At 53.1% G+C, this 26,819-nt stretch overlaps 3 protein-coding genes across 6 annotated transcripts in view; 1 reads left to right on the top strand and 2 right to left on the bottom strand.

Moving 5' to 3' along the window:
• The window catches only part of PNPLA7 (patatin like domain 7, lysophospholipase), a 53,818-nt gene extending 40,524 nt beyond the window's left edge, over positions 1 to 13,294 (bottom strand). The window contains exons 1-9 of the mRNA XM_081802675.1: positions 13,199 to 13,294; positions 11,754 to 11,785; positions 10,181 to 10,255; positions 9,933 to 10,020; positions 9,419 to 9,498; positions 7,795 to 7,886; positions 7,491 to 7,631; positions 6,817 to 6,976; positions 4,790 to 4,870 (exon numbers count right to left, since the gene is read on the bottom strand). Of these exons, the coding sequence (XP_081658801.1) occupies positions 4,790 to 4,870; positions 6,817 to 6,976; positions 7,491 to 7,631; positions 7,795 to 7,886; positions 9,419 to 9,498; positions 9,933 to 10,020; positions 10,181 to 10,255; positions 11,754 to 11,785; positions 13,199 to 13,292 (843 nt within the window). The 5' untranslated portion in view covers positions 13,293 to 13,294. The remainder of the gene's footprint in view (positions 1 to 4,789; positions 4,871 to 6,816; positions 6,977 to 7,490; positions 7,632 to 7,794; positions 7,887 to 9,418; positions 9,499 to 9,932; positions 10,021 to 10,180; positions 10,256 to 11,753; positions 11,786 to 13,198) is intronic.
• A 152-nt stretch (positions 13,295 to 13,446) lies between these two features.
• MRPL41 (mitochondrial ribosomal protein L41) lies at positions 13,447 to 14,736 on the top strand. The gene has a single exon (XM_006737385.3). The coding sequence runs from the start codon at positions 13,555 to 13,557 to the stop codon at positions 13,960 to 13,962; it is 408 nt and encodes a 135-aa protein (XP_006737448.1). The 5' UTR covers positions 13,447 to 13,554; the 3' UTR covers positions 13,963 to 14,736.
• Positions 14,737 to 15,652: 916 nt separating this feature from the next.
• On the bottom strand, positions 15,653 to 26,685 carry DPH7 (diphthamide biosynthesis 7). 4 transcript variants are annotated; one of them, XM_081804024.1, is made up of 10 exons: positions 26,551 to 26,685; positions 25,262 to 25,430; positions 25,034 to 25,167; positions 24,553 to 24,640; positions 22,938 to 23,029; positions 22,355 to 22,527; positions 19,417 to 19,486; positions 19,228 to 19,293; positions 18,796 to 18,968; positions 15,653 to 16,323 (listed from the first exon to the last, which is right to left on the bottom strand). In XM_081804024.1, exons 3-10 carry the CDS (start codon positions 25,039 to 25,041, stop codon positions 15,869 to 15,871), a joined length of 1,125 nt encoding a protein of 374 aa, XP_081660150.1. In that variant the 5' UTR covers positions 25,042 to 25,167; positions 25,262 to 25,430; positions 26,551 to 26,685; the 3' UTR covers positions 15,653 to 15,868. The 4 variants fall into 4 exon arrangements, with proteins under 4 accessions (XP_081660150.1, XP_081660151.1, XP_081660152.1 ...); XM_081804025.1 differs by having other exon boundaries at positions 25,034 to 25,430; XM_081804026.1 differs by lacking the exons at positions 25,262 to 25,430; positions 26,551 to 26,685 and adding an exon at positions 26,291 to 26,414.
• Between the last annotated feature and the right edge of the window lie 134 nt (positions 26,686 to 26,819).

Here is a 26,819-nt window from a genome sequence, read left to right on the forward strand (position 1 = left end):
TATCTGATGAAAGGTGAACCATTATAAGGGCTACAGAGCCAAGATGGTGAAACCCATCCTCACGGGAGGGCCCGAGCCCCCTCCTCGCCCTGCAGCTGGCCGCTGGTGTCCTGCAGACGGTGAGCAGACAGGTCAGAGCACCAGGACCTTCAGCATAGCCAAGGGCCAGGCACCATCTCACGCCTGGGCTGGAGGACAGTGTCCACTGGATGGGGCAAACCCACACTGCCTCCCCGACTCCAAGCCAATTCCTCTATGGCAGGACATGGGCAGAGTCCTCTCTGAGATTCAGCTTTAGAGAAAAAACCCACAGATGCTGACCTGTGGGTTCCCTGCCAGCCTTCCTGCAGTGAGCCCCAGGGGGACAAACCCCGAGCACACAGGGGCTCACAGGCGGCTTCCAAGTAGCTCATGCTATTTTTCTTTTTACAATTAACCCATATATCCAGCACTGAAAAGAAGGTATAGGACATTTCCAGCAACCCAGATTATGTTATGCCCCCACTGAGCCCAATCAACCTAGTCCTGACAGGTAACAGTAATTAGCCAGAATGGGCAAACCTCAGCCCAAGGGCCAAATCTCACCCACTGCCCTTTTTTGTAAATAAGTCTTTATTGGAACACTGGGACAGCAAAGCTGAGCAGTTACAGCAGGGGCTGTGTGGCCCGCCTGGCCCTCTCGTGTGCTGACCACTGTTCTGCCCTCACAGGTCAGTCTTGCTGCGTGTAGCGCTCTTTCGGTGACTCACTCTGGCTCACGGGGGGGGCCGATGTAGCCGGGTCAATGTGGATGTCACTCCCGCACAAATGGGAGAGACAGAAGCCAGAATAAAAAGAGAAGAGAGACCCAAAAGAGCGAGAGAGGACACAGGGAGCAAAAGAAAACCTTTTGTTAATAAAATGTTATCTAAAAAAAAAAATTTGGTGGGGGGAAAGAGCTCCTAAAATAAAAAACATGGTGACTAAAACCAAAAACACAAGAAACAACAATTGTTGGTGAGGATATGGAGAGTATTAAAAATACAATTACCACATGACTCCAGTAATTCCACTGCTGGGCATTTATCCACAGAATATGAAAACACTAATTAAAAAAATATACATGCAAAATATGTGTGTATATACACACACACACATATATACGTATGTGCACCCCTATGTTTACTGCAGCATCACTCACAACAGCTAAGATACAGAGCAACCCAAGTGCCTGCTGTCTGATGAATGGATGAAGATGAGCCGTGTGTATGCACGTATGTACGTTTAATATACACACATACATGTATACAACAGGGTATTACCCATAAAAAAGGATGAAATCTTGCCATCTGCAATGATGCAATGGATCTAAGAGTATATCTGTTTTTTTTTTTTTGAGAGAGAGAGAGTGCATTCGAGCAGCAGAGGGAAAGGGAGAGAGAGAATCTTAAGCAGGCTCCACACTCAGCACAGAGCCCGATGTGGGGTTTGCTCTCACAACCTGAGATCAGGACCTGAGCCCAAATCAAGAGTGGGGCACTTAGTAGACTGGGCCACCCAGGAGCCCCTAGAGTGTATTATGCTAAGTGAAATAAGTCAGTCAGAGAAAGATAAATACCATGATTTCACTCATATGTGGAATTTTAGAAACAAAACAAACGAGCAAAGGAGAGAGACAGAGAGAGACCAAGAAACAGACTGTTAATTATAAAGAACATACTAATGATAACCAGAGGGGAGGATGGGAGAAATAGGTGATGAGCACCAGGTGATGTACGGAAGTGCTCAATCACTATGTTGTACTCCTGAAACTAATGTAACACTGTGTATAACTATATTAAAAATTTTTTAAAATTTAAAAACAAATAAAATAAAATAAAATACATGGTGACTGAAATTAGAAGTTCAGTGGAAGGTTTGGAAAATGAAGTGGAAGAAATCTCCTAGAAAGTATAACAGAAAGGTAAAGGTAGGGACACATGGGTGGCTCAGTCGGTTAAATATCTGCCTTCGGCTCAGATCATGATCTCAGGGTCCTGGAACTGAGCCCCACATCAGGCTCCCTGCTCAGTGGGGAGTTTGCTTCTCCCTCTGCCTGCCCCACCCCCCCACCCGGCTTGTGCTCGCTCGCTCTCTCTCTCAAATAAAGTCTTAAAAAAAAAAAAAAAAGAAACAAAGAAAGGTAAAGGCAGCACAGAATAAAGACAATTCTGGATTTGTAAGGTTCCAGAACTCTATCTCCCTCACACCCTTCTTGGGAAGCAGACAGGAACTGCTCCACCAAAACAAGCAAGCTGGCCAAGGGAGCAGAGGTGAGAGCCCCACACAGACAGAAGGATAGGGCCCAGATGAGGAGTAGGGACCCCGGGGGAGCTGGAGCTCAGCCCAGGGAGGTCAGGCTGGACGAGAAGATGGGGGCTTGGGGGCTTCCCAACTCACAGGGCACTGGGGCAGGGCACCAGACCATAACACACACAAAAAAACTAAGCCACCCAAAAACCAAGGCAACTGTTAACTCCAGGCAAAACAAGAAAGGAACCTCACTGAGGTGAACAACATTGCTTCAGCGTGGCTTTGCTGGGGTGGGAGGAGTGGGGAAGCCAGCAGAGCAATCGGGAAAGTCTGCCCTCATTTCCAGGCCAGGAAGCTCACTTGAATCTAAGATGGAAGGATTACAAAAGAGCAAGAAAAGCAGGTTGCCCAGAAAGCCTAGAGGAGATGCAAGTGGCTTTTCTGGGGAGGGGGCAGTCGAGCAGACAACTGTGATTCACAAAACACCAAAACTGTTTTTAGAATTTGTCTATATTACTTAGATAGAATTAATTTTTTTAAATGATAAACACAAATATTAGGCAAAAATTCTGTCCTTCCAGATGATCAATTAATCACAATACAGAATTATTTTCTCTCAAATATCACTCCTGTTTTCTTACCCCACCCCACTGAAGGGAGATGGGCTGCCACCCCAGGAGGAGGGCAGGGATGCAGCAGGCTGGGGAGGCCCTGCTCATAACACACATTTCCTGGGGCTGCAAGAAATGGTGTCCAAGCCCAAAATTACAGTGAGACCAGGACTCACTGCAGACAAGAAATACCAAGAAGAGCCTCCACCAAAGCTATTTTTTGCTTAATCCTCGCCAAGGAAGAAGGAGGGTACAGAGCTGCATAACTCCCTAATTTATCTCCATGTAGACAATCTGTCTACACCTCCTGGGCTTCTCAGGCTCCCAGTGCACCTTACAGATTGTGACACATACCAGCCAGAGTCCTACAAGAGCCACATGGGACCTGCCCTGCAATCTGGGTGCACTTTCCCAGCACAATGCTCTAGGTAAAGGCACTGGCCTTTCAAGACAGGTCAGCCTTGCTCAGAGGAGGTGGTGTCTCTCTCAGTGCTGGCCAAGTGTCTTGTGAAGACACACCAGGTCCTGGGGGCAGAGCAAGATGCCGGAGTCCTATAAAAAACAGTTCCACCCTGGGCCCCAACACAGCTCAAAGCACGTCTGTGCCAGCCTAAAAGGGATGGGGGAACACAGTGGACACCCCCAAAGTCTTGAGTTTGTCACTCCCTTGTACACAAGAGCCCAGGGCTAGATCAGAGGGTACCCACCAAGGGCCCCACCCATCGTGAGTGTCACACAAGTACCTAGACTCCTAGCCCCGCATGGACGCATCCTTGCCAAGGTCTGCTAAACCACTCTGGAGGCCCCTCTGTGCAGTGTGTGGGGGAAACAGGTTCAAGCTGCCTCAATGAACAGCTAAAAGTGAAAGCAGGAGGTATAACCTCGAAGGTAAGGGGACAGTCAAATACACCGTCTGAGCTATACATAGTGTGCATTATCAAAACTCGGGTAGTGCACACTTAAGATCTGTTTCACTGTATGAAGAAAAAGAAAATGAGACATTAAATTCTAGTTAACGAGAAGGGAACAGGTGTGCTGAGCCAAGACATTTTACAGCTAGTGACGCACAAATAACTCATTTTACTATTCTGTCTACTTTTGCGTATGTTTGAAATGTTCCATGACGGGGCTCCTGGGGGGCTCAGTCAGTTGAGCCTCTGCCTTCGGCTCAGGTCATGACCCCGGGGTCCTGGGATCGAGCCCACATTGGGCTCCCTGCTCTGCGGGGAGTCGGCTTCTCCCTCTCCCGCTGCTCATACTCTCTCTCAAATAAATAAAAATCTCAAAAAAAAAAGAAATGTCCCGTGATAGTAAGTTTAAAAATTACAAGATACCATGAGATGTTGTTTTGTAATTGACTGGACTGGCAAAGATCAAACATGAGATGCCTGCCTGGCTGGTGGGTGAGGGCACGGGCGCCCTCCCGCGGGACCGTGGCCCAGGCGTGGGGGTGGGGGTGTACCCTCACACCCGGGAAGTCTCCGCTAGTCAAATACGTGAAACCATGTGCGCACAAAACCATTCACCACAACACTCAACAGCAGAAGATTGAGAACAACAGAGATACCCGTTGGCACAGAAGATCCGCAAGAGGGCCCCTCCTAGGAAGGAGCCTTGGGGCCTAAAGGGTGAGAGGAAACGTTTTCACTATACGATGTTTGTCCCTTTTGAATCTTGAACCATGTGCATATCTTACTCAGTCCAAAAAATAATCATTTAAAAAACAGCCAAACACATAAGCAAATGCCCAGCTCTTCCTAAACATACAGTTCAACTTGCTCCCACACACACCCTTGACCTCCGGGGGGTCCCTCCCATCCTAGGCCAGCCCCCCGCCGCTGGGAGAACTGCCTTGGCGCTGAAGGGCCTGCTGGCCAGGTGACTTTGGGTGGACCCGGGGCACTCACGGTGATGACGTCCAGGATGCTGAGGAGGCTGTGGACGCTGTCTCCGGCCAGAACCTCTTTGACCACCACCTCAGTGCCGTCCTGCACTCGGGAAGCGGGGCAGAGTCATCCACGGACAGGAGGCTCAGCCCAGCCCAGGCCCGCTGGGCCACCCAGCCTCCACTGTCGCCTGCCCCGAGTTAGGCCATGCCCGAGCTGACCTCCGGGAATTCAGGTGTGATAAGCTCCAAAGCAGAGGACAGAAGACATGACAATGAGTAAGAGCAATCAGGAAGTCCATTCTGAGCGTGGCCCTTCAACCTGTGGCTTGTCCTCACCAGGAGGACTTAGATTGAATTTCACAAAACCTAAGGAGCTTGCTGATCTAAAAAGAAGGCTGTGATGGGGCACCTGGGGGGCTCAGTCATTAAGCGCCTGCCTTCGGCTCAGATCATGATCCCGGGGTCCTGGGATCGAGCCCCGCATCAGGCTCACTGCTCCGCGGGGAAGCCTGCTTCTCCCTCTCCCACTTCCCCTGCTTGTGTTCCCTCTCTCGCTGTGTCTCTCTCTGTCAAATAAATAAATAAAATCTTTAAAAAAAAAAAAAAAGAAGGCTGTGAAGACCCAACTCAGTTGTTACTGGTATAAATCACAGCATTTTGATATATTTTTCCACTGGATTAAAAAAGAAAGGAAACTATGGTGGTTATTTAGTATAGGAACTTCATCTCAGCTTAACCCAGGAAAATCCTTTTGAACTTGTTCAAACTTGGCCCTGGTCAGCCTCCAAGAACCCCTCCTTCTGGTCCAAAGGCTCCATTCCAGGAAAGGCCCACCAGCTGGGTGGCGACAGCCCTGGACACTGATGGCTCAGACGGGAGGAGGCTGGACGAAGACCATTTCCCTTTCATCATCCCATCAAGTCCAGTGTAGATGAAGCGACACACACAGACAACATTGTGGCTAGAAAGGACACGTGGGATCCAAGCTGGGTCAGGGCCCACCCCCAGGGTTCAGGCAGGTGGGGACCTCCTTAAGGTCAGCGGGCCACCTCATGCAGCCTGGGGCTCCCCGGGTGTCTGCTTCAACAACAAGAGGTGGGAAGCCTGGATCACACTACTGGGCACATCAAAGGACGCGCCCTGCTGGAAAGCAAGACCTGCACAGGCTTGGCCTGGAGATCGCCCCCTGGCAATTCTGATTCAAGGCTGTAATTCAACAGAGGCAGAAAGTAAGTGTATCTTTTCAAGCAAATTAATACCTTAATTATTTTCCTAGAGTTAGAATCATTCACAATCTAAAACTCGAACATAAGGCAAGGGTGGGTGCAACGGATGGTGGCAGATCAATACCCAACCCACTGGAGGGTGTTCTAAGGAGACAGGAGAGACACCTCAAAAGGCTTAGAACAGGTAAAATGCAGAAAACCACCAAATGCCACTGAACCCACTAAGCGATGGGCACCCCCCCACGTGTGAATGAAAGGTAACGTACCAACATCAGAGGGCACACCAACTGTGAGCCAATGCTTTGGACACAAAGTGTGCCTTTTTCCCCAAAGACCCGAAACTTAAAATTTTACACTAACTTTTCAATAGAAAACTTTAAAAAATCTTTTAAATGGCAGACATATAAGTAAAAACACAACAGGGACGCCTGGCTGGCTCGTCGGTAGAGTGTGCCATCTTGATTTCACGGTCATGAGTTCAAGCCCCACACTGGGTGTAGAGCTTACTTAAAAAACAAACACACACAGGGGCGCCTGGGTGGCTCAGTTGGTTAAGCGACTGCCTTCGGCTCAGGTCATGATCCTGGAGTCCCAGGATTGAGTCCCACATCGGGCTCCCTGCTTAGCAGGGAGTCTGCTTCTCCCTCTGACCCTCCCCCATCTCATGCTCTCTCTCTCTCTCTCTCTCTGTCAAATAAATAAATAAAATCTTAAAAAAAAAAAACAAAAAACAAACACACACAACACAGCAGACCCACACCCTCCACCTCGCTCTGCACTCCCTCGGGCCACCGACACACACTTTGCCAGGCACTCTCACCGCGTCCTGGATGCAGACTTCCAGGCGCCCGTCCTGCACCACATAGATGCTGGTATCCGGCTCCCCCGGCTGGAAGACATGTTCCCCTTCGAGAAGCTGCACGAAGACCATGTGTTTGCAAAGCTCCAGGAACAGTGGCTTCTCGAAGTGGCCCAGGACCCTGCAAAACCACAGCACATGTGGGAGACCTTCCACGAAGGAGGGAAGGAGGCTGATGGAGATAGAGTCACTGCCCCCGTCACCACGGGCCAGATCCAGAGCTGGGGTTCACGGAGGTGCAGACCCTGCAGCACCAGCCACCTGATTCACTCTCAGGACTGAAGCTGAAACTTCAGGAATTCCCATAAACTGCCCTCCCATCAGCTCAAAGAACTCTTGAGCCATGACCATGAATCCGAACCAGAGGCGTACACAAAAGCCCAGGACGGTGAAGCAGTGCTCGAAAGAGGAACGGGGTTTCCAGGCAGAGATGGAAGGAAGCCCAGGCTTGCAGCTTTGATCCGGCCCCACACTTCCCGAACCTGCTCTGAGTTTCCTCCTGAACATGGAAATGCTGACAGGCAAACAAATACAACAGGAAAGACGCTCGAGAGACTGCACTGGTGGCCAGAGAGAAGGGAGCGCGGCCCCAGGCCCTCCTGCAGCAGGCCTCTGTCACCCAGCTTCTGTCTTACCGCACGTTCTTCAGCATGTACAACACTTCTGACGGCAGGTGAGAATTCTTCACGTCAAACTCCGTGAGGTCAGCCTCCAGCAGGGAGGGTGGTGGTTCCTTTGGCTGCAGGGTTGGGTACTCCTTTTTGAAACGCAGAATCCTACAAAGCAAAGATACGTGCACCTGGAGCCCAAAGGGATTCCAAGCAGACGGTGTGAGCACTGCGACCCAGAGGCAGGGCAGCAGTGACGGCCAGCAGCCTCACCAGTGCCCTCCAGGGAGGGCAGCTGCGGCGCGTGTGGTCTGAAGGACACTCCTAGTACCTCTTGGCCAAAGACAGCACCTTGGTCCTCTTCCTCACCCGCTGCCGGGGGGCTGCCGTGCTCCCCACAAGTGTGTGGGGCAGTGTGGTCACCTGCAGGGTGAAGGGAGAGGCCAAGTCCTGAGCCTGGACCTAATGGACCTGGCCTGCAGCCTCAAGGCTCAGCCACAGCCCTCAGGACCTGCCCTGTGGGCTGCCTGCAGGCATGGCCTCAGCTCCCAGGGTCTGACCCTGCCTGCCTGGCCTGCCCAGGACACAGGGAACCATGCCTGGTACCTGGGACAATGAAGCACCTCGAGGCCATATCCCCAAACACCCGGCGCTCTCCGAGCACCAGGTCCTCAGGCCTGTGTTCCCTCTGCCTGCAAGGCTGATGCTCAGCCTCTCCTCTCTTGCGCTGACACAGCAGCCCCTTTCCACAGCCTTTTAAGAGCTGGCCCTGGGGCGACGGGGTGGCACAGTCAGTTAAGCATCTGACTCTTGGTTTCGGCTCAGGTCGTGATCTCAGGGTTGTGAGACTGAGCCGTGTGTCCGGCCCTGTGCTCATCATGGAGTCTGTTTGGGATTTTCTTTCCCTCTCCCCACCCCTCCTACTCATGCAAGCTCTCTAAGATAAATAAATAAATATCTACATATATAAAAAAAAAGCTGACCCTGTCCTGTCCTACTGCCCCACCCCCACCTAGAATCCGAGTCCCTGCATGATCATCGCAGGTCTGGAAAGCTCTTGGCCCCTTCCCCACCACTGAGGCCAGCTCATCTGCCCTGTGGTGCCAACATTGCAGAGCCACTGGTTCCTGGATGTCAGCAAGCCCCCCTTGGGCAGCCACTAGCCCTCTGCTCCCCGAGCGGCTCCTGCCCCAGGGTGTCAGCTGTGGGCGTGTGGTCACAACTCCTCCTTCCCTCCAGGTGGACCTGGCACCAGTCTGGCACCACTGGACCACGTTCCTGTCCTCCTCAGCCCAGGTCTGGTCCCTGCACAGTCCTCAGTGGGATCACTGGCTGACTGCCTCCCCACCCGACCACGTGCAGGCTCCTTCAAGACCTGCCTGAGGTCAGCCCATGTGGCCCCGCACGAGGCTGTGAGGCAGCAGCGTTCAGGCTCGAGGCCCGTGAGCAGCCCCAGTGGACCTCCTCGTCACAGCCTGACGCTGAGAAGAATGGGAGGTCCACGCAAGGACTCACGTGCCTTCTCCTGTGGCACTTCAAGTTTGCTACAGAGAACATGTATTAGTTGCTCATCAGAAAAAAGTGCTAGGTAGATGCTACTCTAAAACGTCAGCAGCTATTTGAAGCAAGCCCCTGGGTAGTGGTGAGTCCCTCCTGCCCTCGGGGAGTGGGAGGGGCTGGAGATGACCGGGAAGGATGAGTCGGACCAGGCAGCTTATCCTCCACGTGGGCATTGATGCTGACAAGGGAGGGCTCCCAGTGTCCAAATCTTGGCAGGACCCCCAGTTTCAGCACCGAAGCCAGGACACGCCGTGCCCCAGGACAGAGGCCGACGAAGCCTCTGTCTCCTGCGCTGGCTAACAGTCTCTGAGGGTACGGAGGTGAGGGCAGCCACAGGCTGCTGGGGGCCCCACTGCGCCAGGGCCTGTGGCAAGCAGGCCTGCAGGACAGGTTACCTTCCTCATGATCTTCCGGCCATAAAACATCACTTTGTCTCTCTTCCGGAACCTGTACTGAGGAGTGGGTTGTACTTGTCCTGCAAGGGGAGCAGAAGGGCCTCCTGAGCCACGGCTGGGACACAAAGAGGTGGGAGGGTTCTGCCAGGCAGCCCGTAGGCTGTGCACACCGAGCCTGTCCTGTCCCTGCTCCGGCATAAGTGTGGGGGAAAGGCACATGGCATCTTGGGCCCGGGCCGGCACAGGCCGGCTCACAGGGAGCAGGACTTGCGTCTCCTCTTACCAAAGTTTTGCTCAGAAATGTGAGCCAAGAAAGCTGGGGACATACACAAATTCCATGGGTCCAACATGCACAGCCTCAGCTGGGACAGGCTGGCAGTTCCCAACAAAAGCTATCATGGGCCTGAGGGCTGCTCCCAGGAGCTCAAAACACGGGCAAGTCACCCAAACCTCCCCCACCCTCCCAAGCCCTTGTCCCTTACCCCAGAGCTGGAGTCTGAAGTGAGATACTCACGGAATCGGTTAACCCTTCTGTACACAAAGAAGACGGTGATGCCAACGAGGGCCAGGGCCAGGAGGGCTCCAATCACAATCCCCATCAGCTGGGCGAGGTCACAGACAGAGCACCCGTCAGCAAGACTGCCACACTGCCCCTCCCCACCCTGGCAACAGGCTGGGACAAAAGGGCCAGGAGCAGCCAGGAGCGCAACAGCCACAAACCCCAGGGCCCACCCGTCACCAGGAAGCACTTGAGGTGGTTACCATGGTGGACTGTGAATGCTGTTCCGTCAACTGCAGCCCCCAGGACTGCAGGGCAGCACCCAGACAGAAGCCAGCCTAGGGGAGAACACTGTGGTCAGGAAGGGCCAACACAGGTGTGGCCCTGGCTTCCCAGGGCAGCAAGAATAGAGCTGCTGGTTAGGGAAGAAGTGATCTTCTGGGCTGCTAAGGTCCTCTGAGCACACTGCTCAGTAGACAGAGAAACCGGTCTCCCACGGCCACCCACGGGACATGGGGTCAGGCAGTTGGGCAGGGCCAGCAGCTGGGCTGTGCTGACCACAAATACCCTACGCATTTTTATCACATGGTGAATCCTAAATTTTCAGCTTTCCAGTCCTTCAGATGCAAGCCTAGAGGAGCAAGCCCGGCTGGCCACGGGGGGCGCAAAGGCCATCACTCGGTGCCCTCTCATCACCAACAGGACTGTGCACTGCCAGCCTCAGGGCACATGGAAGCCTGCACCACAGCAATGCTGAGAAACCCCAAAGAGCCACGGATTTTGAGATTTTCTGGATTTTGAGAACCTTGAATACCAGCTCATAGCAGGGAAAGGTTATGTGCCTGCTCCCTACCACCTCCTAGGGAAGGAGTTAGTGGGGCTTCAGAAGCTCAGACCCAAGGGAGGGAGGAGGAGGAGAAAAAAGTGAGCACAGGATGGTGAACGGGCAGATGGCTGGGGCCACCCACACGGAGAATATTGGCTGATTCCTCAAAAAGATGAAAACGAGCAAGAGAAACCAGCCAGGCAAGCAGCCACTCTGCATTCCCCCCAAGCAGCCAGGAACAGGATGCGGCAGGGGGCACCTGTTAATCCTTTCAAGTCACAAGTGCCAAGGACTAAAGTATCCTGTCCGATCCTTAGCGAGAGAGCACCAGACACAGCATGGATGCCAGAAAACCCAATGAAATGGAAGAGCATTCAGAAAAAAGTCTCAAAAGCAGAATGTTGCCGCAAGACAGGGTAAGTACGTGGCCCAGAAAAGCAAGTCTTTGAAGTTGGTTCAGCAGGCAAATGGAAGCAGTGGGAGCTTTTTGCTTCGGAGCTGAGGCATCCAGCCCCTCCTGGCCCCGAGTGCTCAGCTGTCAACATGACAGCACCCACAACCCACTCTTCACTTAGGTGTGTCCCCTGGAGCTCAGCCACCATGTCAAGGACAACCAAGGACAACCAAGGAAAGGGTCACAGAGGTGGCCCGTAACTGAGTTATACAATCTCCTATATTGAGCATCTCAGGCTTTTCATGGTTGTTTTAATGCATCCACTTTCCTGCTTTAGGAATAAAGGCCTTTGTGATATGGCTACAGATGTTCCACGGAGAAAAGACTCACGTCGAAGCAAGCAGAAGTCCTAAGGGGAAGCAGGAACTGACAGTTGTGACCTCGGGGGAAGAAGTGGCAGGGTCTCGACTCTGACAAGGGGACGGAGGGGCCCAAGCTGCCACTCCCATTCAGCCGACTTCAAGGAGCTGCCCACAGAGCAAATCTCCTTGTCCAGAAATGCCCGACTGGGAATTCTGAGGCTCTGAATCAACCCTGGAACCCTCCAGTTCCATACCTCTGGGCTGGCATCCTCCTCTTGCTTCATGGCTAAAAATGAAAAAACAAAAACAAAAACAAAAACAAAAACAGTCAAGGTGAAAAGAGGAAAGATTGGTTCAAAGGAGGGCAAGGGTCCCCCCAGCTCATGCTCATGGGGCAGAGCAATGCTTTCAGCCTTTCCTCCTGGGCTCCTTTTCTCTTTAAATTATGTTTGCACTGAAAGGAAAACCCTGACGGAAAGCTGTGTTCTCCAGGGAGGGACCAGAGTCATTCCCCTCTCTGAAAACAGCTCTCCTGTGGCTGCCCAGGAACCCACAACTGCAGCCAAGTCCCGCTCTTCTCCCAGCAGGTCAAGGGCAAGCATGGACTGCTCAGCCAAGGCCTAGTGCCCCCCGGAGCTCCCAGGGCCACAGGGAGGAGGCTGTGGCTGGGGGCGGGGTAGGGGCGCACGGGGCCCCACAGGGAACTGTGAGACACCCTAGTGGCCTGCCTCAGGGGGGGTTCCTATCCAGTGGGGTTGAGTCCTCAAGGTGGGTGTGTCAGGTCCAGAGGAGGATGAACTTGGGGAGCTGGTGCACCTTGCCCCTGTCTAGTGGGGAGGAACCAGGTCTGGGCTTTCACCCTGTGGCTCCCAGGCCCCTTAGAAAAGCAGCAGCAAGAGAAGACTCTTCTCTCCCAAAATGCCATCCAGAGAAGTCAGGACGCAGAAGGCACATGCAGGGTCATAGTGCATTTGCTCCTGCATCCTCTGCCACCCACATGGAAAACCCCTCCTTCTCAGATGAGTCTCCTCAAGGGCCAGGAGCGCCCCTGACCCCAGCTCTGTGGCCTGCTAGTGCCCTGACCAGGCAGTCTCCCCACACATCCCATCCCTGAGTGTCTGAAATGGGGCAGAGCTCACGGTCCCCAGCACCTGCTAGGGACACAAAAGTGGAAGTCATTGCTTCTCCGCCTGGGACAGCACAGAGCCAGACGAAGTGGGAGGCAGGGGGCTGCAAGGCTGGGAAGCGGCAGGTTAGGGAGGCATCGGGGTTAGTGGCCGTCCAGGTTGGGGGTGTCGGTGTAACCTCGGGGTTGACAGCGTTGGGGCTGGCCGACGTCGGGGGTTGGAGAGCTAGGGTTGACGGGTGTCGGGGCTAAGGGGGCATCGGAGTTAGGGGGTTTGGGTTTGGGGACAGCGAGGCTGGGGGGCTCGCGGTAGTGTCTGGGTTGGGGGCTGGGGGTCGACAGGCGTCAGGGCTGGGCCTCAGGGTCGGGGAACCTCGGAGCTGGGGGCTCGGGGTCGACGGGCGTCGGGGCTGGGAGCGGTGGTTAACGTCCGGGGGACCCGCCTCCCACCTGCGCCTCCCACCACGCAGCGCAGGGTGCGTCCCGGCAGGGGTTGGGGGCGTTGACGGCTACCCTGCCTCACAGGGCCAGGCCCAGGGCACCGCCATCTCGGGGCGCTCTGCGGTGACTCACCGGGACCGCGCGCTCCCGACGCCCGCGCCCCCGCCACTGCGCCCCCGCCACTACCCCCGCCGCCCCGCCGCGGACGTCGCCCCTCCCAGCGCATTGGCCGGGGCCCGGACGTCCCGCCCACTCGCAGGGCCGAGGCTGTGCATTGGACGCAGCGCCGCCAATCGGAGCTGCTCTTGCTGCGGCGCGGAGGCCGGGTGGCGCCGGAAGCCGCCGGGTGGCGCCGGAAGCCGGGCTGACCGCCGGAAGCCGCCGGGGGCGCCGGAAGCCGCCGAGGGCGCCGGGAGCGGAGGGCGGCGCGGCTGATCGCGGCGCGTGCGAGTTGTCTGCGACAGCGTCCGCGTGGCGCGCGGTTCAGCATGGGCCTCCTGAGCGGGGCTGCTCGCATCGTGGTGCGGGGCGCCGACCGCATGAGCAGGTGGACCAGCAAGCGGGGCCCGCGCACCTTCTACAAGGGCCGCGGCGCCAAGGGGACCGGCGTCCACGGCCGCGACGGGAAGTTTGTGCAGATCAGGGAGATGGTCCCGGAGCTGGTGGTGCCCGAGCTGGCCGGCTTCAGGCTCAAGCCCTACGTGAACTACCGCGCGCAGGCGGGCGCGGACGCGCCCCTGACGGCCGAACAGCTGTTCCGGGAGGCAGTAGCGCCTGCCGTCGAGAAGGACTTCCGGGACGGCACTTTGGACCCGGAGCGGCTGGGGAAGTACGGCTTCGAGCCCACCCAGGAAGGCAAGCTCTTCCAGCTGTACCCCAAGAACTTCCCGCGCTAGGGGCGGCGGAGCGCCGGCCGCCGGCGTGCCTGCCAGCCTGCCGACTGCGCCCGTCCCTCCTCCCCGGCCGCCGGACGGGCCGGCTTTGGCGCGCGGTCCTCGTGAGATGGAAGGACCGAGCAGAACCCTGGAGACCCCACTCCGGGAAACCGGCAGCCGTCGTCTCCCGACCGCCCGCCGTTGGGGCAAGAGCACACGGCTCGGCTTGCAAAGGCGGAGAATGCGCGGGGCACGTCGTGCCACGTGACCGCGCTGGTTAACTTACCGCGCAGACTCTTCACCCCGCGAAGCCAGCGAGCATCTGCTTTACGGGTTCAAAAGCGGCTGCTTTGGGGCAGACCTCCAGTAACCTAGTCTCTTTCTCCTTTGGGTTCGCCTGTTTCTGCGCACAGTCCCTCTGGTCTTCTGTGTTCTGCCTAATATTTAATTGATTTTTATGTTAAATACCGTTGAACTCTAAAGGAGGGTTCAAATTCTATTGAAATAAATGCGCCATTAGCTGGGAATCGATCGTTTTAGCACAGTAATTTCTTACGTGCTCTGACCTATATTTTCATCAGAAGAGAAAGCAAAAAATAGAAATGTGTTTTCTGGGATGTCTGGGTGGCTCAGTCCGTTACGTGTCTGCCTTCGGCTCAGTTCGTAGTCTTGGGGTTTGGGGATGGAGTCCCGCTTAGGCTCCCTGCTCAGCAGGGGTGTCTGCTTCTCCCTCTGCCTGCCCCCTTTGTTCTGCACACACACTCTCTCAAAGAAATAAAATCTTAAAGAACTGTGCATGTTTTCTGCTTCTGAACCAACTACTTACGAGATTAGTACCTACTGAAGATTTGCCAGACTCCACACTGGCCTGCACTTCAACGTGTTTCTTCCAGAGAGACAAGAATGAAGTCTGTGGGAGTCAGATGAGTCACAAATTCAGTTACGTGTTCAAGCTACTCCGTGTCCAGGCTTTGGAAGCCACTCCCGGTACTAAAGCTACAAGGGGGAGGAGGGATCAATCCACCACACTAACCTATTTCAAGTTTATGACACGATAAGGCAACTCAATGTGTATACACCTCCCTTTATCAGCATAGGAGACTAATAAGCACATCTGGTGCCATGATGAGGTGATCTTTTTAAATGTGCATGTAAAACTATTGTTAAGTAGCTTTAAGGAAAAGCACACTTTCAGGGCGCCTAGGGGCTCAGTCGGTGAAGGGTCTGCCTTCGGCTCAGGTCATGATCCCAGGCTCCTGGGATCGAGCCCTGCATCGGGCTCCCTGCTCTGCGGGAAGCCTGCTCCTCCCTCTCCCACTCCCCCTGCTTGTGTTCCTTCTCTCGCGGTTTCTCTCCCTCTGTTGAAACATAAATAAAATCTTCAAAAAAAAAACTATTGTTGGGGCTCAGTCGGTGAAGCGTCTGCCTTCGGCTCAGGTCATGATCTTGGGGTCCTGGGATTGAGATCTGCGTGGGGCTCCCTGCTCAGTGGGGAGTCTGTTCCCTCTCCCTCTGACCCTCCCCGTTTGCGTTCTCTCTCTTCTCTCAAATAAATGAAATCTTAAAAAAAAAACCACACACTTTCATTTAGCTCATTTAAATGAGTACAAAGAGCTGAATGTCCCTATGCACACAAGAAACTGGGAAGTTTGAGCTGGGAACCAAGACCCTTCCACACCCACAATAGCAGACTCCTTGCTATCAGGCAGAGTCACCACTTGCCGCAGCAGATAAGGTTTATTTAGAAAGCCAAGAGCTTCTTTGTTCACCCTGTAGAGCCCGTAAGGTGCGCTGAGCCCTATACGGTCACCTGTGGCGTACAGGAAGACTTTCAAGGAGATGGTCTGAGGGCAGTTCACTCAGAGTCACACTCTGGGTTTTATTTGTGGAAATGGTCTTTATGACTTCAACCAAACTCTTCCCTAGCTCAGCTGCTCTCCCACTTCCAGAGGTGAAGAACGTGATCATAAAAGGAGCAAGTAGCTAGGAGGTCAACGTCCAAGCTTGCTGCTTCCAGAGAGAGGTCACAGTCACAGACCTTGGGCCCTGCAGCGTGGTACCAGCTGCTGCTCTTCGTCATGTCCTCTGTGGGTGGATGGAGAGGCGTCTTTGGTCTGCTGCTGCTCTGAAGTTTGGAATGACCCTCTTCCTCAGCCTCTGCTAGACGATGAGAAGAGGCTGCTGGTGACTGACGTACAGTGTTCAGGCTGTAGAGCTGTGAGGCTTTGGCTCCTAAGTTGCTGTCGGGAAAGGCCCCTAAGCAGCACGGCTGGTGGGTCTGTGACAGATGGCCGAAGTAGAGCCAGGACCAGTCAGCTCCATACACCAATGAGCTGGGCAACGTATGGGACACAGAGACTGTGCAGGCTTCCTGCTTCTCCTCTGGAATGAGAACATGCGACGTTACCCAGGGTTGATCTCATCACTTCCAACCAATGGCCCCTGCCCACTCTCAAAGGGAGACTGCTAAAAGCAGAGTCAGCAACCACTGTGTGTCACACAAAGGGACCCCTGAGATGTGGACGGATGAGAAGAAAACAGACCTTCACTTGCAGGGAGTGCACCGCGTGTGCGCCTGAGGGAGAAATCAGCTACAGAAGCACGTGGGCGAGGGTGCCTTTCCAAGCTGGAGGACTTGGCAAAAGTCTCTTAGTGAAGACTTCAAAGCAAAGGACAAAGGAGGTAGCCAGATGGGAGCAACAGGGATGCATGAGAAACAGAGAACAAGCATGTGTGAAGTATAGAGATAGAACAGGACACATCTGGGCAACCACAAGTGCCCGTGGCTGAAATGCCATCAGGGAGTGGCGACACATGTCTGGAGGGTGACAATCGTGCAGAGTTCTGCATGCTCCATAAAGTCTGGGTTTGAGCTTGGAAAGGAGTCACTAAAGAGTTTAAGCAGTTTTCCTTATGGTGAGTTGCTATGGCAACTTTGAGGCTGGAGGGCAGGACTGGAAAGAGGTCTAGCTATAAAAAGTTTGAAAGCAACATTCAACCAGAGAAAGAAATGACAAGGTGTTGCCAAACCTGAGATAGTCTAGGGTCCAGGGCAAGGCCAAGGATGGCAAGAGCAGCTACAGGAAACTAGTGGCCGGTGACCTGGGGTGTGGACTTAGAAAACTGTCACCAGCTGGAAGGCCTGGTGGCCAAAAATCGAGGGAAGTACTCAAAAATCAGTAGGGACATGTGGCACACACAGGAGACGGCTTCAGGGGGTTTTCATGAGAAAGCTCTAGGATGATGTGAACATTATAATGAGTAATGACAATAACACCTTATGGCCCACTGAGTAACATAAAAGCCATGAATCTATATGGACAATTAATAAATACAGATATATGGGAGAAAAGAAAGCTCTTCCTTATAAAAGAATGCTAATTTTAAAACGTAGAAAAAATGGTAACGGGGCGCCTGGGTGGCTCAGTCGTTAAGCATCTGCCTTCGGCTCAGGTCCTGATCCCAGGGATCATGGGGGATCGAGCCCCACATCGGGCTCCCTGCTCCGTGGGAAGCCTGCTTCTCCCTCTCCCACTCCCCCTGCTTGTGTTCCCCCCTCTCTAACAAATAAATAAATAAAATCTTTTAAAAAAATTGTAAAAATATATATATACACATATTTACATATGTGTATATATATATTTTTTAATAAAAAAATAATGAACAACCAGACAGAAAACCAACAGAGCACGTGAACAGAATCTGCAGAGCACTCTGCCCGGGGCCATAGAGCAAACTCTTCTGAAGAGCACACGGGACGCTCTCTGGGACCGACCCCCACACACGAACCGACAATACAAATCTCAATAACTTAAAAGGAATCCATGAAGGAATAAAATTAGAAATCAGTAACAAAGAAATTTAGGCCAGTCACAAAAATGTGGAATGAAACAACACACTCATAAATAACGAGTCAAAGAAGAAATCACAAGGGAAATTAGAAAGTACTGGAGATGAATGAAAACATACCACACCCCAAAACTAATGGAATGCAGCAAAAGCAGTGCTCAGAGGGCAACTTCTTACTGTAAATACCCACATTAACACGCAAGATCTCACAAGGCTTCCAGCTGAGAACTGCATGTTCGCGTCACTACCAGAACGGATGCGCAACAGTTGGAGGAACTGAAAACACAAAACAGGAAGCCCGGAGCGCAGCCCCATACAGAGGAGACTGGGCTTCAGAGCCACACTGGCCAGGTGGTGTCTCTACTCACTTCTTTGTATGGACAAGGAGGGAGGGGGATCACAAGCAGAACGAGGAGGGAAAGGGGGCATTGGCGGCTTGAGAAGAGAGAAGAAAATGTGAAAAAGTTCTGACAGTAAAGAATGGCTGGCAGGAGAAAGGCCACGGTTCGCCTGGCAACTCCAAGGACCCACTGTAACATCAACCTAAAGTGAGACCCCACAGGGTTACTCTTTCCCTCCAACCCCCTTGTGTGGCTCAGGCCCAAGTGGAACTGGGTCTGACCAGTGCTGGGAGCTGCCCAGAGTGAGCAAGGGAGCAAGGGGAAGAGAGCTGAAGCATGTTGGGAACATGAGAGCACGCAGACCACCACACTGCACAGGCAGGAAGACGTGGCAGGAGGTGGGCCAAGGACAGCTCTGGAATGCTTCTGGAGCAGAGTCCTAAGAGGGCAGAGAACATCTGAACGGCAGGAGGTATCAGAAGAACTGAGCTGGTCAGGTAAGACCCATGGCTAAGGAGCAGAGTGCTGCAGACTGAGGCTCGAGGCTGGCCCAGTTACGGGCCTTGGTGAGATGGCGGTGTGAGCCTGGGGATGTGCAGAGCAAGGGAGCAGGAAAACTGGGAACCCCCACCCCAGGCCTGGCTGCCAAGGGGCCCCTACTCACCTATCGCCTTTTGGCAGTTGAAGATCTTAAAGCCACTGTGCATGCACGCTGCCAGGAGCAGGTGATGGTGGAAAGGGTGCCACTTGAGCCTCCACACTCCGCCCTGCGCGGGCATGTCTGCGAATGGCTGCTTCATGCTCCGAGTGTCCCACAGCAGAACATGCTCATCATAGCTGAAACCCACCGAGCACAGGGATCACACAGGAAAACCAATGCCCACTTTTCCCCCACGGCCCCCAGGTGGCAGGGGACACTCTTGGAGAAACCCATACCACTCATCCCTCTATAGGACAAAGTCCCTTCCCCCAAGCCCAGATAGCCACACTCTGGTGTAAGAGTTGGTCCAATTCAACAACATTGCAACGGTCAACATGAGAAAAGGAAGTGAAAGATGGAAGACAGACCCCTGTGACCCAACCCTAAGGGACTCACCTTCCTGTGGCCAAGATGTGCTCCCGATGGGGACTACTCTGGATGCTGCACACACCCATGGAGTGTCTGTAGGCAAAAGTCAAGGCCTGAGCAAGCTCCCACGCAGGGGCACGTCTCCAGTGGAAAGTCCACGGAGGAGGGACAGGAGGGTTGGTGTTACATGCCGAGGGCTAGCCCTTGATAATCTACCTCTCGCTAGTGAATACAGATGTGCCCGGTGTCCTGGTGTCCCAGCCTTTCAGAAGGGCGTCGTCCCCACCTGCGTGGGAACAGAAAGATCCACTGACAACAGCAGGCAGCCACTCCTCAGGGAGGGAATTTCTGCCCGTGGGGCAATCCCTGTGGATGACTTTTCCTGGGTGATTTCAGGTTGCCACCAGGCAGAAGATCCCTGTGCTAGAACTGTGTCTTCAGACTTGGAGAGGGCCCCCATGGGGAAGACAGGAAAGGCTGGGGGGCTCAGGCTACAGGAATAAAAGGGAAGCCCAAGAAGTTAGGGAAAGAATTTCCAGGTCACAACATGGCTAACGGGGCTCCTCTTTAGACTCCAGCAATCAATGCTCCTGGCTGCACAAACCAAAGTTGCCATATCAAAGAACTCTGAACCAGAATTGCATGCAGAAGGCAGCAAACATGAGCACTTCTTAAGTTTCTGGAACCTTCAGCACACCCCCATGTGTTTTAAAGGGAAGTGCCCTTTGTGACCTTACAGTAAAGAGGACCCCTGCTTGTCTTGGAGAACTGAAAAAATAGGAAGAAGGGGGAAGCTGGCACCATAATGCACAGTCTTTGAAGAAAAGCAACAACAAGATACAGGGTGCTGGTGGCTATCTTGAAGGAAGGGGAGCAAGGCTGAAAAGCAGGACCCACAGGGAGGATGAAGAGGAGCAAAAGAAAAACACCTGGGTCTGACCACTCCACCCATCCATCCACTCAACCGTCTGTGCTTCCATATACCCACCTGCCCACCACCTACCCACCTTCCATTCAACTACCTGCCCATCCAACAGGTGTTACTGAGCACGCCGCAGGTCCCTGTGACAGACAGAAGGACTACGGCATGAACGTGACCTACAAGTAAGCAGACCAGCAGAGCCAGCACGAGGCCTGCAGGGGCGCCCCCAACATGAGCTGCGGTCCTGTGGCTCAGTTACAGAGAAACCTGGTAGTGGCTTCTTTACACGTTGCTCCCTCCCGTCTCACACCCACGTTCACCCACCTGCACACATACATCCAGAGTCCTACCCCTTTTCCCTTGTGTGCACTACTCCCAACTTGGTCTGAGGCCTTCTTGCCCCCACCCGCATGGCAGGTCTCCAGGCTCTGCCCCCACCTCCTTGCAGTCTCTACTCAACACATTAGTGAAGCAGATCCCCTTCAATTCTATGATGTAAGTCAGAAAATGTCATCCCTCTGATCAACATCCTGCTATTGTTCCTATTTCATTCTGAGCAAAAGCCAAAGTCCTTCCTGTGGCCTGATCTCGCCTGCTTCTGTTCTGCCACCCCTCCCACCATTCTGGTCCTGCTGCTCTCCTCGTGAAGAAGGCTCACTCCTGCCCTAGGCCTCTGTCTACAGTGACCATGCTCTGTAACAGGACAGCCTGCCCCTGCCCCCACCCCAGTCCCCCAACCCTGGTCTACCTTTCTTCTTCCCAAAGCACTTATCACCTCTGAGCTACTGTGCCCTCTGTTCACTCATTATATGCTGTGCTCCATGACCGTTGCCCATCTCTCAATGTAAGCTCAGTGGAAGCAGGGACTTTTGTCTGTCTTGTTCACTCATGGATCTCAAGCACCTAGAACAGTGCATGGCACATAGTAGATACTCCATAAACATTCATTGAATAAACGAGTTGGTGCTGAATTATTAAATCATAGCCCCCACAATACCCTTGCTCTGAATTAGCTAAGCCTCAAGGTAGTATAATCCAAGAACGAGAAGACCTAAAAAAATTAAATCTTGGGGTGCCTCACTGGCTCAGTCAGAAGAGCATGCAACTCTCAGGGTCGTGAGTTTGAGCCCCATCCTGGGTGTAGAGATCACTTAAAATAAATAAGAAAAATTTCCTTGAAAGAGAGAGAGAGAGAAAGAAAGAGAGAGAGACACACACACAAAGAAAGAGAGAGAGAGAGGTCTGCTTAAGCAACCAAAATGCAGTTGTTTCTGGAAGACAGAGACCGTAGCTGAAGTCAGGAGAGCAACAATGCAGAGAGAGAAGAGCACCAGAGAGAGGCCAGAGGACACGAACACTTTCAAGCAGAGGGAAGGAGCCAGCAAAGCAGAATGAAGAGCAATCAGAAAGAAGAGGAAAAGTCCAGGGTAACCCAAGGAAAAGACGGCACCAGGACGGGGTCAGCATGGGAATGTTGCTGAGAGGGTGCTCTCTGGATCAGGCCACTGAGGAGCTGAGTGACAGCGGTTCTGGCAGAAAGGAGGAGACCATGCAGCGCCCTACAGTCCAACAGAATGTCCCTGGCCTCACCGCTCACTGTGGAGCTTAGCACACTACCAGCAACTGGATGCAGAAGGAAACCAGGGTCAGATCTTTTCTCTGCCTCTCTGCAAATCCAGCAGCTCCCCTTCTGCCTTTTCTCAGGGGCCAATGCCCCCACCTCCCGCCTCCCATGTCCCATGAGTCCTCCCCACTTGGCCAAGAGAGGCTGACCACAGCTACCTGGCTCCTGCAACCTCTAGTTCTAGTAATTTCTCATTCTCACATCAGCACCCACAATACATACCACTCACAATATCAGGAAATCAACCCTATCTTCTCTTCGGGAAGGTAAACTGTATCCAAAACGGGAGGAGACAAGCCTGAAATCCTACATGACAAAGTCGATACTGGACACAGAAACAGCAGCGGGAAATGCGGGAATTCTGGATTTCTCACAGCAGGAGCGAGGGACCAGGTGCCAAGAGTGGCAGGAGACAGGGCTCCCGCGGCTCCAACACTGTGGTCAGCGCTACCCAAGACCCCACAAAGCCTCAACAGGTAAGCAGCAAGTACCAACTACAGTCTCCACAAAGGGTCAAGATCCCGACACGCCCGGAGTCCTGGCCCTGACGTGCCACACTTGCCCCCTCCCTCCCTCACGGGGCCGACACCCAGCGGAGAAGTACCAACCTGAATAAACGATTTCTGTCTGCCAGTAATTGAAGGCAGCAATCCAGGCCTCAAAGTGATGGGCATGCCACGTGGCCACCTCCTGCAGTGCTGGCCCCGCCTCATTCACCTCTAGCAGGTGGAGCTGCCCCTTGGAGTCGCTGCTAATGATTTTCAAGGGCTGGTCACTGGCCCTAGACACAGGGAACCAATGGAGAAACCCAGCTGAATTTATTCATTGACCCAAACTCATCACCCTCTTCTGGCTCCCAACTGGTGACACTCCAAGACATGTCAAGAGAGAGGTTCTCCATGGACCTGGTCCGTGGACTTGCCCTTTAAGACGTTTGGGCATCTGGCAGAAACCAAAACTACCACTTCGCTTGTCAAAATAAACCCATGTCAGCTTCTCTTGATGAAAACACCATCCCTTTTATCTGAAAAGTCGGAATGTTTTCTTTCTAGATTAGGACTGGTAGTGATATTCCCAGGCCTGGGAAGCCACAGTCAAGGCTGGTGCAGGGTTTCAATTCTCTCGTGCATGAAGAGACGAAAGACTTCTCAGAGGAAAGACTTGGGGTCCCTCACCAACGCCGGCCCCTACCTTTCAGCTTTCCCCGTGGACCAATCCAGAGACAGGGCCAGACACTGCTTCTCCAGGGCACAGCTGGAAACTGGCTGCAGTGTGTAAGCATTCTACTGGAGAGAAAAGAGCCCTATCAAAGGGAAACAGCCCAGAACCCTGGAAAGGCGATTCCTCTAGCTCAGGTGGCCATCATTCCCTCATCTACTACTAGATGAACAAAGTGTGTTAGTCCTTGATTCATCACAGATTGAGGACACTGGGGGCCTGGCCCCTGCTCTCCAGGAGCTCACACACCTGCAGGAGGACTTTCCCACACATGGGACCTGAGTGGAAGTGGGTCTCTCTGCTTTGCAGAACCCCTCGCTGTCCATGCACTCCTAGACACAACCCCACCACCTACGTGGGCTCCAGGAAGCACCACTGGCACACACTCCCCTCTTCTCCCCGCCTCAAGGGATGCTGGGACACTCTGTCTTCAGGGACAGCGACAACGGGATCTTTCCTCTAGTTTCCGTTTCAGAAGCCACAACTAGCCATTAAATGCTGTTTCTCTTTTCTAAGATCCATTTAAGTTTCTGTATTACCTAGGCAAGCTGGACAGTGCTTAACACTCTCAAAAGGCTCCTAGCAGGCTGCCTCCTCAGGGTCTCTCTGCAGGCTATCTGCTCTTGCCAGAACCTGGTGCGTGGGCCCACAGTCTTCCCCAGATTATTCCCTCCCTCATTCCTCAGACAGGGCTGCAGCAAGGCCCTTTACACACAAGCCCTCAGCTGCCATGACTCCAACAGCAAGGGGACTTGCTCCAGTCCCACACACCTGCATTAGTGTGTGTCCCTCCCACCGAGTGAGGGCTTGGTCTTGTGGGCTGTTTACTTCCCTCGACTACAGGACTTCCCAGTTCTCCCGATCCTTCAACAATCAGATGCAGTCGTTTTGCAAACACGTGGTACTGATCAATACCAAATGCTCTGAGAAAGCCACATGGGAAACATACGCCTTCCTAATTGTGGGTGACAAATACCACTTTCACACAGGGAATTCGTTGCTATTCTTGGCCCCAGCATCATGAACCTAAGAATGCTGGTCCAGGCTTTCCGTACAGAAGAACTTTCAGATCCACTGACAGGTGAATGAATACCCTGTCACTTGGGGCGCCTGGGTGGCTCAGATGGTTAAGCGTCTGCCTTCGGCTCAGGTCATGATCCCAGGGTCCTGGGATCGAGCCCCACATCGGGCTCCCGGCTCAGCGAGGAGCCTGCTTCTTCCTCTCCCTCTGCCTCTCTCCCTGCTCATGCTTTCTCTCTCTCTCTCTCTGTATCTCTGTGTCTCAAATGAATAAATAAATAAATAAAAAAGATTAAAAGTATCTGAATCTTTAAAAAAAAAAAAAATACCCTGTCACTTCAGCCCTTCCACTGGTGACACCTGGGTGACCTCTTCTCAGAGTTAGATGCAGAACCCAATAATTTAAAATAGACTGCATGCTAGAGTAGGATGTTTTATGATAAAGTTTGCCACTGAACAGAAATCATGTTACAAAAAGGTTTGTAGCAGCACCGCCTCATGCCCAAACCCTCTCCATTCAGATTCTTTCCGCCCCCCACTAGGACAACTCCTGGTCCTAGTCACTGACCTCAGATCCCACCAAGCAGAGTAGCTCTATGGACCCACCAGCATCTGCCACACCCAAGAGGGCACGGCCGGCCACCGGGATGTGGCACCTGAGGGAGAGAATTCATATGCCAGTCAGAACACAGGATACACCCAGAGCACAGGAGAGCATTATGCACCTCAGTAACTTATTATTTAAATTTCAGCTCCAAAACCAGGTTGTAGCCTACAATTCTGTTCCAAGATTCCCCAGCTTATCAATCAGAAAACGAGCATCACTTCCCAGACTCATACCAACCCTAGGACTTGGAAACTGACAAATGAAAGGAGCCCAAGTCTACTGTACCCTCCAAGTGCCAACAGGTGGGCAGAACAATAAGGAAATGAGAAAGTTCAGACATTTCCCCATCTTATTGAATGCTGACAGGCATCAGGCTCCCTGATTAAATGAACGGATACTCTTGACAAATTCCAGACAAGAGGAATTGTTATCAACATTATACCATTTCATGTCCAGGATTGCAGAAGTATCTCTTCTTTGGATCTCAAGCAGGGGGCAAGCAGGGCTGTCCTCATAGAAACTATACAAGTAGAGACGACCTAAACGGACTTGAGGCTCATCAACGTCCAGTCCACTCTACAAAAAATGCAGATGTATTCTCTGATTACCCTAATAGATACTGAGGGACCCAAGGGATGGGAAAAGGACTCAAGGGAAAGAAAAGGCTTGCCAAGACTCCGGGACTCTGGTGGCTCAGTAGGTGAAGCCTCTGCCTTCAGCTCGGGTCATGACCTCCGGGTCCTGGGATTGAGCCCCGTGTCAGGCTCCCTGCTCAGCGGGGAGTCTGCTTCTCTCTCTGTCCTTCCCCCTGCTCATTCTCTCTCTCAAATAAATAAAATCTTAAAAAACAAAACAAAACAAAACAAGACTCTGGAACTCTACCTGGAAGCAATATCCCTGATTTTCTGAGCTGGAGAAATGTCTCTTCTCTTGTTATACTATTAGTGGGCAGGCAGATAAACTCTGCTGGGCTCAGCATAGTATGCTCCCTTTTTTTAAAGTTTTATATAAATAATCTCTACACCCAATGTGGGGCTCAAACTCACAACCCTGAGATCAAGAGTTCCGTGCTCTACCAACTGAGCCAGCCAGATGCCCCTAGAATGCTCCTTTTTTTTTTTTTTTAAAGATTTTATTTATTTATTTGAGAGAGAGAATGAGATAGAGATCACATGAGAGGGGTTAGGGTCAGAGGGAGAAGCAGACTCCCTGCCGAGCAGGGAGTCCGATGCGGGACTCGATCCCGGGACTCCAGGATCATGACCTGAGCCGAAGGCAGTCGCTTAACCAACTGAGCCACCCAGGCGCCCTAGAATTCTCCTTCTAAGTGGGCTAATAGGGACCAGCTGTGGTAGGGTTGCCACAAGACCCAGTCGCCCTGAAAGGTCCTGACTTAGACCTGTTGCTGGAGTGCCAGTCTCATTCTTTTAAGTGTCCTGGTTTGCGTCTGAATAGATGCCTTCGAGAGATTAGGTATAGCTCCTTCCAATTCCCATTTTTTCTTTATTCTAGGCTTCATCCATAAACTTGAGCCACACCTGCATATAAGGTACTCAAGATTCCCATTCCAATCGCCTGGCTGGCTCAGTTGGTGGAGAATGGGGCTCTTGCTCTTAAGGCTGTGAGTTCCAGCATGATGTTGGGTGTAGAGATTACTTATCTGAATAAACTTTAAAAAAAGATGCCCATTCTAACCTACCTTCTGACCACAAGACCAATGTCACATCTTCATCTCCCGTGTGAGTCCACACAGACTTTTCTCTTCCAGCCTTCCCCACTGCAGGCCAGACATGCCTCAACATTTGTGGTGGGCTCTGCCCGTCTGCAGTATTTTCCCGCCCTTCCTGAGACCTCGCCTGAAAGAGGAGCGGAGCTTTTGCTGCTCGAGACGCCATTTGGGGAGCGCAGACCTAGAGAGCCGCGGTCAAGACCGCCTAAGGCCAGAAGGGCACCGCACACCTCGCTCTCGGGGTCGGTGGGCTGGTCCTCCGGCTTCCGCAGCTGGTAGGTACCGCAGGCCAACAAGTGCCTGCAGCCTTCCAGCGGGCACCACTCCACCGAGTCCGCGGTGTACTCCGTGTCCACCGCCTGCAACAGCCGGACGCGACTTCCCGTCTCCCAGGAGTCAGACGAGGACGCAGCGGAGACCCGGTGGCGAAGCGGGGGTGGCGAGGCCAGGTTGAGAGCGGGGGTCGGGGCCGGGGCTGAGGTCGGCGGTGAGGGCGGGG

Source organism: Leptonychotes weddellii, chromosome 14 (genome assembly GCF_054177405.1).
Source record: "Leptonychotes weddellii isolate Sample4059 chromosome 14, ASM5417740v2, whole genome shotgun sequence".
In the NCBI taxonomy this organism is placed as follows: domain Eukaryota; kingdom Metazoa; phylum Chordata; class Mammalia; order Carnivora; family Phocidae; genus Leptonychotes; species Leptonychotes weddellii.

What these genes read in the sequence shown, in the direction of transcription:
- MRPL41 (XM_006737385.3), top strand. Translation starts at nt 13,555, where the DNA reads ATGGGCCTCCTGAGCGGGGCTGCTCGCATCGTGGTGCGGGGCGCCGAC.
- DPH7 (XM_081804024.1), bottom strand. An exon ending in TCCACGGGGAAAGCTGAAAG is followed by an intron (nt 22,528 to 22,937) that starts GTAGGGGCCGGC and finishes CCCTGTGTCTAG; the next exon opens with GGCCAGTGACCAGCCCTTGA. An exon ending in CAACTGCCAAAAGGCGATAG is followed by an intron (nt 16,324 to 18,795) that starts GTGAGTAGGGGC and finishes TTCTCATTCCAG; the next exon opens with AGGAGAAGCAGGAAGCCTGC.